The 11,016-nt window shown below is 44.0% G+C and overlaps 1 protein-coding gene across 2 annotated transcripts in view; it reads left to right on the forward strand.

Annotated features, from left to right (window-relative positions):
• The window catches only part of GLG1 (golgi glycoprotein 1), a 152,978-nt gene extending 143,466 nt beyond the window's left edge, over positions 1-9,512 (forward strand). Inside the window, exons 20-27 of one of the 2 annotated variants that reach the window (XM_027843222.1) lie at positions 689-812; positions 1,980-2,122; positions 2,310-2,411; positions 3,666-3,773; positions 4,436-4,556; positions 5,210-5,316; positions 6,585-6,748; positions 8,554-9,512. In XM_027843222.1, coding sequence (XP_027699023.1) covers positions 689-812; positions 1,980-2,122; positions 2,310-2,411; positions 3,666-3,773; positions 4,436-4,556; positions 5,210-5,316; positions 6,585-6,748; positions 8,554-8,581 — 897 coding nt within the window. In that variant the 3' untranslated portion in view covers positions 8,582-9,512. Of the gene's footprint in view, positions 1-688; positions 813-1,979; positions 2,123-2,309; positions 2,412-3,665; positions 3,774-4,435; positions 4,557-5,209; positions 5,317-6,584; positions 8,266-8,553 lie in introns of those variants that run through there. The other variant, XM_027843223.1, reaches the window with a different exon arrangement.
• The last annotated feature ends 1,504 nt before the right edge of the window (positions 9,513-11,016 follow it).

Consider the following 11,016-nt stretch of genomic DNA (forward strand, 5'->3'; position numbering starts at 1 on the left):
ATTAGAGTATCTGTTGATTTTATCTGAAGGGTCTTAGCAAATTCTTCATGAAATTTCTCTTCCATTTCATCCTTAGCAACTTAGATTCGTGCAGCGATTTCCAGGGTGATCTTTTTGTAAAAATTACCACTTTTCATTACAATACATGATAATCAGTGTCCCATTAAGGTTCACGTCACCTTTTCAGTGTATAATAAAACCCACTCCTCCAAGTCCTGAGCCTCTTTTGTGGTGCCCGTGAGTTGTCTGCCCATTTGACAGCAACTTCCTGCTGCTATATTAGTGATAATTACAGTAGAGAACACAGGAGGAGCTACATCTTTATGCCCAAGATGCAGAGAACAAGTTTTGACTCCTCTTATGTGGGTAAGCTGGCCCAAAGCAGTGGCTACAGCCTGCTATCTCTCGAGCCCTTCGGTACCGAAGTAGCCAATGAAACCTCTAGTAAAGCTCGGGGGTAACTAGGGAAAAGCGATGGCTCACATTTCTATAACAAAGAAGTGCTTTTCTGCCAGCATCCCTGTGTTTTATGTAGCTCAGCCATTGTTAACCTCGTTTTGCAGGTCAGGAGCCTGAGGCTTCAGTTGCCTCTGGCTGGCCACATGGCCTCTGTTTGCCGTGCTGGTGCTCCTGGAGCCCGAGGTGGGGCTGTGCTTGGAGCTGCTCACAGTGCTTCCTTTCTTTGCAGAGATTCTGTCCAGATGCAGATTCAAAGAACATGTTGCAGTGTTTGAAACAGAACAAAAACAGCGAACTGATGGACCCCAAATGTAAACAGATGATCACCAAGCGCCAGATTACCCAAAGCACAGGTAATTAACCCCTCCTCCTTCAGCTCCTCTGTGTTCTGTTGACTATGGCTTGGATGGAAGTCAACAGAGGGAGTAACAAGCCAGCCTTGAGATGCCTTCTGTCCAGTGAGATTCTCCTCTTTGATGTGAGGCAGGCTAGAAAAGGTGGGATAGATCCCACCCATCCACCAGGGTTAGGTTGTCTGGAGAAGCACATCCTGGAGGTGGGCATCAGGCATGTAGAGGAGGAGAGTGTGAGGGTTACTAATCTGCTCCAGGTACAGACGGGGAGGAATTGTTGTCAGAGTTGGGATTTCAGTTAGACACAAGGACCCAGGAGTGAGGAGAATAATTACAAGACCTTGGCTGCCATGGCCAGCAGTAGTGGGAGCACCCTCTGGAATCAGAGGATAGACAGACTCAAAGACCTCTCTCTCCACCAGTCAGTCCTCAGTTTGGAGTGATTTTACTAAAGAGTGAGTTATCACAAGATTGGTTCTGACTTAGGACTGAGAACAACTTCAGTATAAAGAGAGAGCTTGAGCCTCCTCTCATAGTCATGTAGCATTGAGGAGGGAAAGCAGCTCATGGGTGCGCCCCCAGGCTTTCTTTGGTCTCCACAGTCTTGGAGAGCATCCTGGAGAGTCGACAATGAGCCACACTTTCCTTCTTTCATCCATAGTGTAGTGGAACAGGGCTGACAACTCAGGAGGTTGTGTGGACGTCGCATGAGGGCACTTAGTTTTGCTCAACTCTTTTTCTGTTTCTGGGGTTCAGTGTTGGGGGGGACAGGACATGTCAATAAATGGCTGCTTTTGAGGAAGTGTCAAGAGCTATCACAACTCCAAAGGACTCCTAATGTAAAGTGCTGTCTACCTCCACATAGGAAACTGATAGACCCAGATTGCAGGTTGAAGCATATTTTTTTCCTTTATTTTTCTCACTTTGATATTTTATTTCTCAAACATGGCCAATGTATAATATATCTTTAATGACTTCATATGTATAGTGAGTATCATAATTCTTGCCTCCTCAATGAGTGGGAGAGGGGCTGGAGGGAGGGAAAGAATTTGTAACTGAAAATTTAAAAAAAAATTTTTTTAAGTGTCAATAGAAGCAGAATAGAACATAGGTATTTATGAACCCATATTAAGTTTCCTGGTCACCTTTCTCTTCACTTTGTCCCAGATTACCGTCTAAACCCCGTACTGAGGAAAGCCTGTAAAGCTGACATTCCTAAATTCTGCCAAAATATCATCAATAAGGCTAAGGATGACTCCGAGCTGGAAGGCCAAGTCATTGCCTGCCTGAAACTGAAATATGCTGATCAGGTAAACCTGGGAGAAGAGCATGGTCTCTGATCTGTGGCCGTGGGCCTGAAGAGGGTTTGGTTTTTAATTCATTGCTTAACACTCGTTACTCCTTATACTTCTGAGAAATCATCTCAGGTTGTGGCTGAACAAAGAGGCCAGAGTCAGCAGGCTGATTAATTATTCTTCCTTGCTCTCCCATGTACAGCGCCTTTCTCCAGACTGTGAGGACCAGATCGGAGTAATAATCCAGGAGTCTGCTTTGGATTACAGACTTGACCCTCAGCTGCAGATGCATTGCTCGGACGAGGTAGGAAAGCCTAGCGTGAAGCCAGTTGTGACCAGAGCCAATCCTGGCCACTTCTAATAGTCAAGAGGAGTTGAGTTAAACCAAATTCACTCTTCCTTCTCGCCCTGTTTCCCCCGGTTTACCTCCCTTATCACGAGTGTTCATAAACACTCTTCTAGATTCTCCTGCATCTTACTTGATGGAAAGCAAGTAGTCTAGTTAAAAGGTCGGTAGTGGACTTGGCATTAGAAGAATCCCATCTCTTCTTTTTATCAGCTATCTGGCCCTGTTAGGAGAATCGTACCTCTACCTCTCTACTCCTTGAGTTGAGAAGATCAGATGAGCCAGTATGTGTAAAGTGATCTGTAACCCCAGAAGTGTTAGGGAAATGAGTATGACTGCATGATTTAATAGATTTCCTCTTCCTGTGTGTTCATAGTATATCAGATTACCTGGAAACCAGAAATGAGGTTTCATGTTGGTGTTTCTGTATTTCTCTAATAAGCAGCCTGCTAGACAAAACTTACTAACTGGTCTATTGAAGTTTGACTTTTTTTTTTCCCTTCCCTTCCCTGTCCCATTATGTTGGGTGGTCCATTCCAATCCCGAATTGCTGTAAAGATGAAATTGCTCCTTTGATATCTTGTAACAGTGCTGATTCTGGGAGCCATTTGGCCTCTCCCTGAAAAGAGATGCATTGAAAATTTTAGTTAGTAAGTATTTGTTTCTGTAACACATTGTATCAACCATCTCCTTTCAAAGGGATCATAGTTAAAGAGGTCATTTTCAGACAAGACATGGATTTAAATAAATCAAGGAAAGTCAGTCTTTTTTTCTTCTTTATTGTGGACTGTACTATAGAAATCTCTATGCCTAATGTGCCCAGCATGCATGTGTGCTAAACCGTGACCCTCAGCTTCTAGCAGTCAACCTGTCGGGTCTTAATCCATCTGTAGACAAACCCTGGACCAGTCTGACTCACATCTGGGTATTTGTTGTCGTGTAAAGATATCCCAGTTTGCTTTTTTCTGCTGACTGCCAGGCATGACAAGGGAGGCAGAGCTGAGGCTCCGAGGCAGTCTGTGCCACTCACTTGCTAAGATTCTCTAAGAAGAGAGCTCTTGGCAAATGTAATTGGAGACGCTGCAGATCACGATGCTGCCGTGAGCTACATTCTCATGCAAAGCCATCATGTTTGCCTGCTGTTGTTGAGGGGTCTTCCTTTTACACTTCAGTGAGATGTGCTGCCTGTGTGTGTGTATTCCCTTTGAATAGATCTCCAGCCTGTGTGCAGAAGAAGCAGCAGCCCAGGAGCAGACCGGCCAGGTAGAAGAATGTCTAAAAGTGAACCTGCTCAAAATCAAAAGTGAAATGTGTAAAAAGGTAAATAACAGCCCCAGAACCCCTGAACATTCCCAGCATAGACAAGCTATTTACTCATTTATTTATTTATTTATTTATTTATTTAAGGCAATTGGGGTTAAGTGACTTGACCAGGGTTACACAGCTAGTAAATGTCAAGTGTTTGGTCTGAGGCCGGATTTGAACTCAGGTCCTCCTGACTTCAGGGCCGGTGCTCTATCCACTGCGCCACTGAGCTGCCCCTATAGACAGACACACTATGGAAAAGAGAGAAGTTGGCTAACGGCAGTGTCACCTTCCCAGCTGCTGCTCCCCCCTCCCAAGAGTTGCTCATATTCAGCCCTAGGTATCTTCATCCCTTGTAGTTGGTTCAGGGGTCACCCACCATTATACTGTGTGAGTTTGTTCATGTCTTTCAAGTCAGTTTTATTGGCATCATCGTCATCCCCTTCTCCCTCCTCCCCATTAAGGTGAATTTCTACAGACCACCAGTAGTCATTGATTATACATTAAAATATACATATTTTTCCTAGTCTCTGTGATTCCATCAAGCCCAAAGCAATTTATATTCTGTTGTTCCGTGGGACTTATTAATTGATTCTTTGAGTGTAAATACTGGCAAACAGTAGGCCTGATCTGCTTGTTTTTTGTGTCTTTTCTTTGCCATCCTCTTTCTTCTCCAGGAAGTATTAAACATGCTAAAAGAAAGCAAAGCAGATATATTTGTGGACCCAGTTCTCCATACAGCCTGTGCCCTGGACATCAAACATCATTGTGCAGCCATCCCCCCTGGCCGAGGGCGGCGTAAGTCACTGGCCTTTAAATTCATCATATGCCCATTCTTACAAACAAGCTATGAACATGGTGGAGGAAGAGCAGGGATTCCGGGATGTCGGCATTGCCCCTTTCACTTTTGTAGTTGGAGGTATTTGGGAACAGGACTTATACAAACTTTCCTGTAGGTTAAGTGCTCTGGAAACCACAGGTGTTACTGGGTTCAGTAGCTGCTGGAACAAAGCAGCTTGAAGCCAGGAAATATTTTGCCACCCACTCGGAATTACTTAGGCATAGAAATAGAAAAGAAGCCTTAAGGACATAGTCTTCAGCTTCCCTTGCCCAAATTTGAGTAGCCACCCACAAGGGTCATTGACAATTGTGTCTAGAAAAAGGGACGAGGGCAGCTGTGAATGGGGGAAGTGCTTAGACTTTGGGTAGGTGTGGCATTTTGAACCATTGAAGTCTTGCACAAATGAGGAGATTTTGAAAAAGACAGAAAACATTCCTTTGTACGTGGCATCTTGGTTTAGTGTCCTCAGATGGACTGAAGGAAGCTTGTTTTCTTGATGGTTTTGAATTTTATGGTGACATGTAGCTGGATGAATGCCCTCCTCCCTTGCTGTTTGGAAATTCCTCCATGAGATGTTTAGGCCCTTCTGTGACTACCTTTCCTCCTGCAGAAATGTCCTGCTTAATGGAGGCCCTGGAAGATAAACGGGTGAGATTGCAGCCTGAGTGCAAGAAACGCCTCAACGATCGTATTGAGATGTGGAGTTATGCGGCCAAGGTGAAGGTCTGGGGGCGGGGTGGGCAGCTTCTCCAGGAGTTAGCCCTCTTCTGGAGAGCCACTGCCTGCGTCCTATTTCTTATTCCTCTTAGGCAGGAGACCTAGAGCTGCCATGTTTTCCTTTAGGAGGAGCGTGCAGGGCTAGTTTTGTGATATGCAATGGGAATCTTATTTTTAAAAGCCAGTCAGGACTTAAAATCTTCCCAAAACAGAGAGAACCCTTGATCCTAAAAGCACCTTCTTCCTTTTTATTAGGACAACAAATGCAATAAGGGCTGCAGCCATACAGTTTACCCTGTTCCTTGAGCCAACGGGAAATCAGGTAGCAGGCCCATGGGAAATGTAGTAAGCCCCACCTCCCCTCCATAATAGTTTTTTGTTAGGTTTTCATCAGAGTTTATGGGAGAATGGTATTGCCCCTCAGTCTGGATTAATGGAGAACAAACAGCAAGTTGAAGATGAAAGAAGTTGTAGATGTAGAATCTCAGGGGTCATCTAGATCAGGATGACGTAAAAGGCCATTTGGGACAGCGAGGTGCTGCGGTGGATAGAGTGCCGGGGCCTGGAATCAGGAATACCTGAGCTCAAATCCAGCCTCAGAAACTTACTATCTCTGTGACCCTGAGCAAGTCAGTTTACTTCTGTTCGCCTCATTTTCCTCATCTATGAAATGGGGATAAGTAAGAGCACCTCCCTCCCAGGGTTGTTTTGAGGATCAAATAAATAAAAATTGTAAAGCACTTAGCACAGTACCTACTACAAAGGAGGTGCTATATAAATGTGAACTGTAATTATCATTATCATCATCATCATCTAGTCCAACCCCTACCTTCTCTTCATCATCCTTGATAATTGGTCATTCAGTCTTTGCATGAACACTTAAAGGTGGCACCTGTGAATGTATTGTTGCTTAAGAGGGAATGAAAAGATTAGCATTGCATTTTGTTACCATCTTCTCCCCATCCCCCGCCCCCACCAGTCTTAGAGACCTGAAGTCACCTGACTTCCACCTGCCCCGTGCTCTTGGGTCTCCTATTCTAGCAGTCTGCCAAACATGAGACTTGTGTTTGGTTAATCCTGCCTGAAAAGACTGAGTTAACGTGTGCCTGAATAGCTTTTCATTTCGTCCTGGTTCTACCAGAGTATTTAAATTGTGGTGCTCCTAGAGAGCAGTTGGGAACATGGAGGATGAGGAGGGGCTAGAAGCAGCAGCTGATGCAGGTGCAGACTCGTGACCATGCGTCCCTCTGCTTCCCCCTTCCTTCCAGGTTGCCCCAGCAGAAGGCTTCTCTGATCTTGCCATGCAAGTGATGACATCCCCATCTAAGAACTACATTTTGTCAGTGATCACAGTGGGCATCTGCATACTGTTCCTGATTGGCCTGATGTGTGGACGAATCACCAAGCGGGTGACACGAGAGCTCAAGGACAGGTAGAGCCCAGATGGCCACCAAAGCAATCACCTGCCCAGTGCCCACTTTGTACAGCCCTCTTGTATAGTCTCCCCTCTGCCTCTTGTGAGGAGAAACAAGCACCCAGATTAGAACAGCAGCAGTTGTCCACTCCATTGCCCCATCTTGGATTTCATCCACGGCATCCTCATCACTCTCTGAAAGAGTCTGTGTACAACCCCGACAGCTGGCCTATGTTTGTTATGCCCTTTGTTAGACTTTTGTTTACCTGCCTGTAGATAAGTTTCTCATGCCAACGGAACTACCAACACTCCCAGAATCAGACTGACCTGACCTGCAGCTCAAACCATTTTTAAGTAAAAAAATTTTTAAAGAGAGGAAAAAAAAAAATATATATATATATATATATATATACATATACATATATATATATAAAACCTCCAAGCTTGATTTGGGTAGTGGGGTTCATACCTGGATACGTTTATATTCTATGACTGGGTAAAAGTCAAGATAGAGAGGAAACAAGTCACTTAACATAACTTGTTTTTTGGATGTCTTATTCGTCTTCTCGTAAGTGTCTTCAGCATTTAATCAGGATAGTGGACACCAGTGACAGGATTCCCCACTGGCCATCCTGATTTGGGTCCCATTTATTTCTGCTGAAACATCAATGCCTTCCAGCTTCCGTCCTCAAAGAGCCACCACTGGCCAAGGTCCCAGAGCCTGAAGGATTTCTTAAGATCTCCACACGTAAAGTAGAACACAGGACGTTGGAAACTGAATTGGGGAGATGAAGCTTTTTACAAGTCCCCTGGTAGTTAGAACCCAGCAACCTTCTTTCAGCAAGCCCGTTCACCAGTTAAGATTGGAACTGACTCTGGAAGTTGTCTGTCTTCTTCGTCTAAAGACTCTGACTGGAATTAGAAGAGCCCTCTGGGATGTGGCTGGGGGAGGGAGGGTTTGGTTCATTTGGTTTTTTTAATATTTAATTATAGGCTAGCAAAACTCAGTTTGCAAAGATCCATTGGAAGTCTCAGTGTGTCTCTTATAATCCAACAACTAAATCATTCTAAAACCTTCTAGGAGTAGAGTCCCTTCCTGGGTACTCTTAGCTCAGTGATACCCAAGAAAAAGTGATCCACACTCTAAAGAAAAAGTGAAGATTAAAAAGGGGAGCGTCTTCTCCACCTTTGCCATGCACACCAGCCCTGGGAGGCCCTGGATAAATATGGTGTTTTCAGGACTCAGCATCCCTTCCTGCTTCTGAGCTGACAAAGGAATCTGCTGTATCAGTTCCTTTACCCAGGGCCTGGCTCCCTTATTTTCTCCAGTTGTGAAAAGGATTGGGGGATGGATTGTGGTCCAATCCTAGAGTACCTTAGGTTGAGTGTGGGGCTTAAAGTCACAGTGGTTGCACAAGAGGGCAGCATGTACAGTAGGAGATATACATATATATATATAATATATTTTATTAACCTGTTAGATGTGTCCACATATTATGTGCTGGAGTATTATAAATGATGTGCCTAAAACTGTCCACATAGACTGAGGCTGATTTATCATTAATTTCCATTCCTTCACCTTTTCCAGTTTTTTTTTCCCCCATGCCTTATCAAGAATTATCTGGTATCTCCATAACATGATTACAAGATAGGGAGCATATATGATTGTGGACCAGCTGATCTAGGTTACTTTCTGTGTATAGACTGACATGTATATGAATACTGTGATTTCCTTTGCTACCCTTCCAGAGTGCTAGAGAGGGTACAATGATAGACTTTAGGTAGAGATACCTCTGTTTATTCCCACCTCCCATACCCCACAGGTTGGAGAGAAAATGGTTTCAGTTGTGATCTTGTCTCCTGAACGTTGGCAGAGAGGTGCGCCTCCCTTGGGCCTTGGGATTCCAGCGCCTCGTCATTGAGAGAGAAGATTATGGAGGGATTCTGAAAGGCAGAACCCATCCCAGAAGCCAGCTATACTTCCTGCCTGGATTGTGTGAGCTTCCAAGGAAAGTGCTTGACCTTCACATGGAAAGGGAAGCTTTGGCTCTACTCGTTTCCCTTCGGTCTCGTTTAGATGATTTTCTTAGTCCTACTTACATAGTTGACTTGAGGGGTTTTTTTTCCCCTCCAGAAATAGTACCTCCAAATTCATGGAACTTGAAGATCAAGGGTACATAAATTCTCTTCTCCCTCCAACCTCCATTTCAGCCATGAGTGAATTGAGTCTTTTGTTATAAGAGAGAGTTCCAGTGGTGGAGGGAAGGGAGAGGTCTCATTGGAAATCAGTCGACTGGTGGTTTTGTGTGCGTGCATGTGCATGCGTGCTTTAAAGAAGAAGCATCAATCAAACATTTTTTTAAAAGAATAGATTAAGCACATTCACCTTCTCTCCACTCCCATAAGGAAAGACTCTCTTAGGGTTGCCATCCAAGTACAGCAGAGGAAGAAGGTGGGGAAGTCAAGACCAGTGCCCAGAAATCATCCAAGTAGATCCCCAGGCACCATTTCTAACGATGTTGGACATTGGTCTTCAGGGCAAGATCAGTTTCTACCATCTAGGGAATGAATTCTCAGCTTCTTAGATTCTTCCCCTGTATGAAACTGTTAACCCCTCATGTTTAGTAAGGGAAGTATTCTGACAGCCCTGTGTGTGGTGTTCCAAAAGTCTTCATGCAGTTTAACTAGCTTCAAGAGCTTAAGATTACACTAAGACTTTTAGGCCAGTAGGTGGCGCTGCAGTGTATAGAGCACCGGGCCTGGACTCAGGAAGACTTGAGTTAAAATCCGGCCTGGTACGCTTACTAGGAGTTGTGACCCTGGGCAAGTCACTTAACCCTGTTTGCCTCGGTTTTCTTATCTGTAAAATGAGCTGGAGAAGAAAATGGCAAACCTCAGATGGGGTCAATGAAAGTGTCAGACACAAGCGAAAAATGGCTTAACAACAAGACTTTTGGGATACCCTAGGTATCTTAAGCTATTTTTTTTTACCCTTCAAAGATTTTTTTTTTTACCCATCAAAATAGTGAGCTTTTCTAATTCTCTGAATATTAGCAGATTTAGAAATTAGAAAGGAAATTTGACTCTTGAAACTTTTAACCTTTTGAAATTATTAAACTAGTAAGCAAAAACCACACTTCCCATTGTTTATGGGAAACAGTTTTAATGACCCTTGCTCTCTTATCAGAAGGTATTTTGAGAGGGGCAATATTAGTCACAGATATGGCCTTAGTAATTAGTTCTTGTTATAATGTCCTAAGCAAGTGCTGCTCCGTTTTCCAAGCCCAGATGTCCGTTACCAACTCAACCACTTGATAGAGTGTGCTGTGATTACAAAAGCCAGAGGTAAGATCTATGAGCACCTTTGTAAGAAATGTACTTCCTGTTTGTCAGGTTTATTTACCTCTTGTGCAGCACCAGTCAACTTAGACAGCCAAGTTTCTTGCCATCAGTGATAGTGTGAAGTCCCAAATCAAGTGACTGATGAGGGCTCCAGGGCTTGTTAAATGACTCCATCCAGCCATCCAAAAGCAAGTGGTCCAGGCCCTTAATGAGAAATAATTCAATGGCAAGTTAGCCAGCATCTATTGGTTCATGATTGGCATTTCATTTCAACATCTTCCAAGGATCCTTGCTACAGCTCTCCAAAGGGAGTTGGATATCCATCTCCCATTTTGGACATGCCATTCATTACTCAAAAGACCAGAAACATAGGTAATTTGACTGGAACAGAACCAAGCTGGATCTATACTGTAAGAGGCCAGTTACAGATGTGGGGGCCTTTAATAAGGGTTACGGGGGAAAGTAGGTTCCAGAGTGCTCTATCCTCTGAAATTGCTGTTACCCAAAGAAGAGTCTTGGAAAGAAGTACCACGTTTGATTCTTGGTAAAACCAGGGACTGTATGGATTAGAGTCAGATATTTTCAGGATAGAAGCCTCTAGTAGGGGAAAAAATCTGGCCATGGGGAATGTTTGTCTTCAAAAGTTGAGGCTTTGGAAGATCTGAGGATTTCAAGGCCCTCTGTAAAGAAGGAACTGCTGTCTGCTGTACCCCAAAGATGCCTTCTGGCTGTCACCTCCACTTTCAGAGTTACCTGACCCTTTCAGCAGACCTGGAGGCCCCCAGTTCTAAGTCAGAAAACTCTTGGGAAACCAGAGTAACTTCAGGGAATTGTCATCAGCTGCAGGGCAGCATTTACTTCAAGTTACTTACTAATTACTACTTCTGAATTGAGTTTACTTCCAGAGTCTTTAACATATCACTTAATCCTCCAGAAGAGTTGGG

The sequence above is a fragment of the Vombatus ursinus genome, unplaced genomic scaffold (genome assembly GCF_900497805.2).
Source record: "Vombatus ursinus unplaced genomic scaffold, bare-nosed wombat genome assembly UNPS02014900.1, whole genome shotgun sequence".
Taxonomy (NCBI): domain Eukaryota; kingdom Metazoa; phylum Chordata; class Mammalia; order Diprotodontia; family Vombatidae; genus Vombatus; species Vombatus ursinus.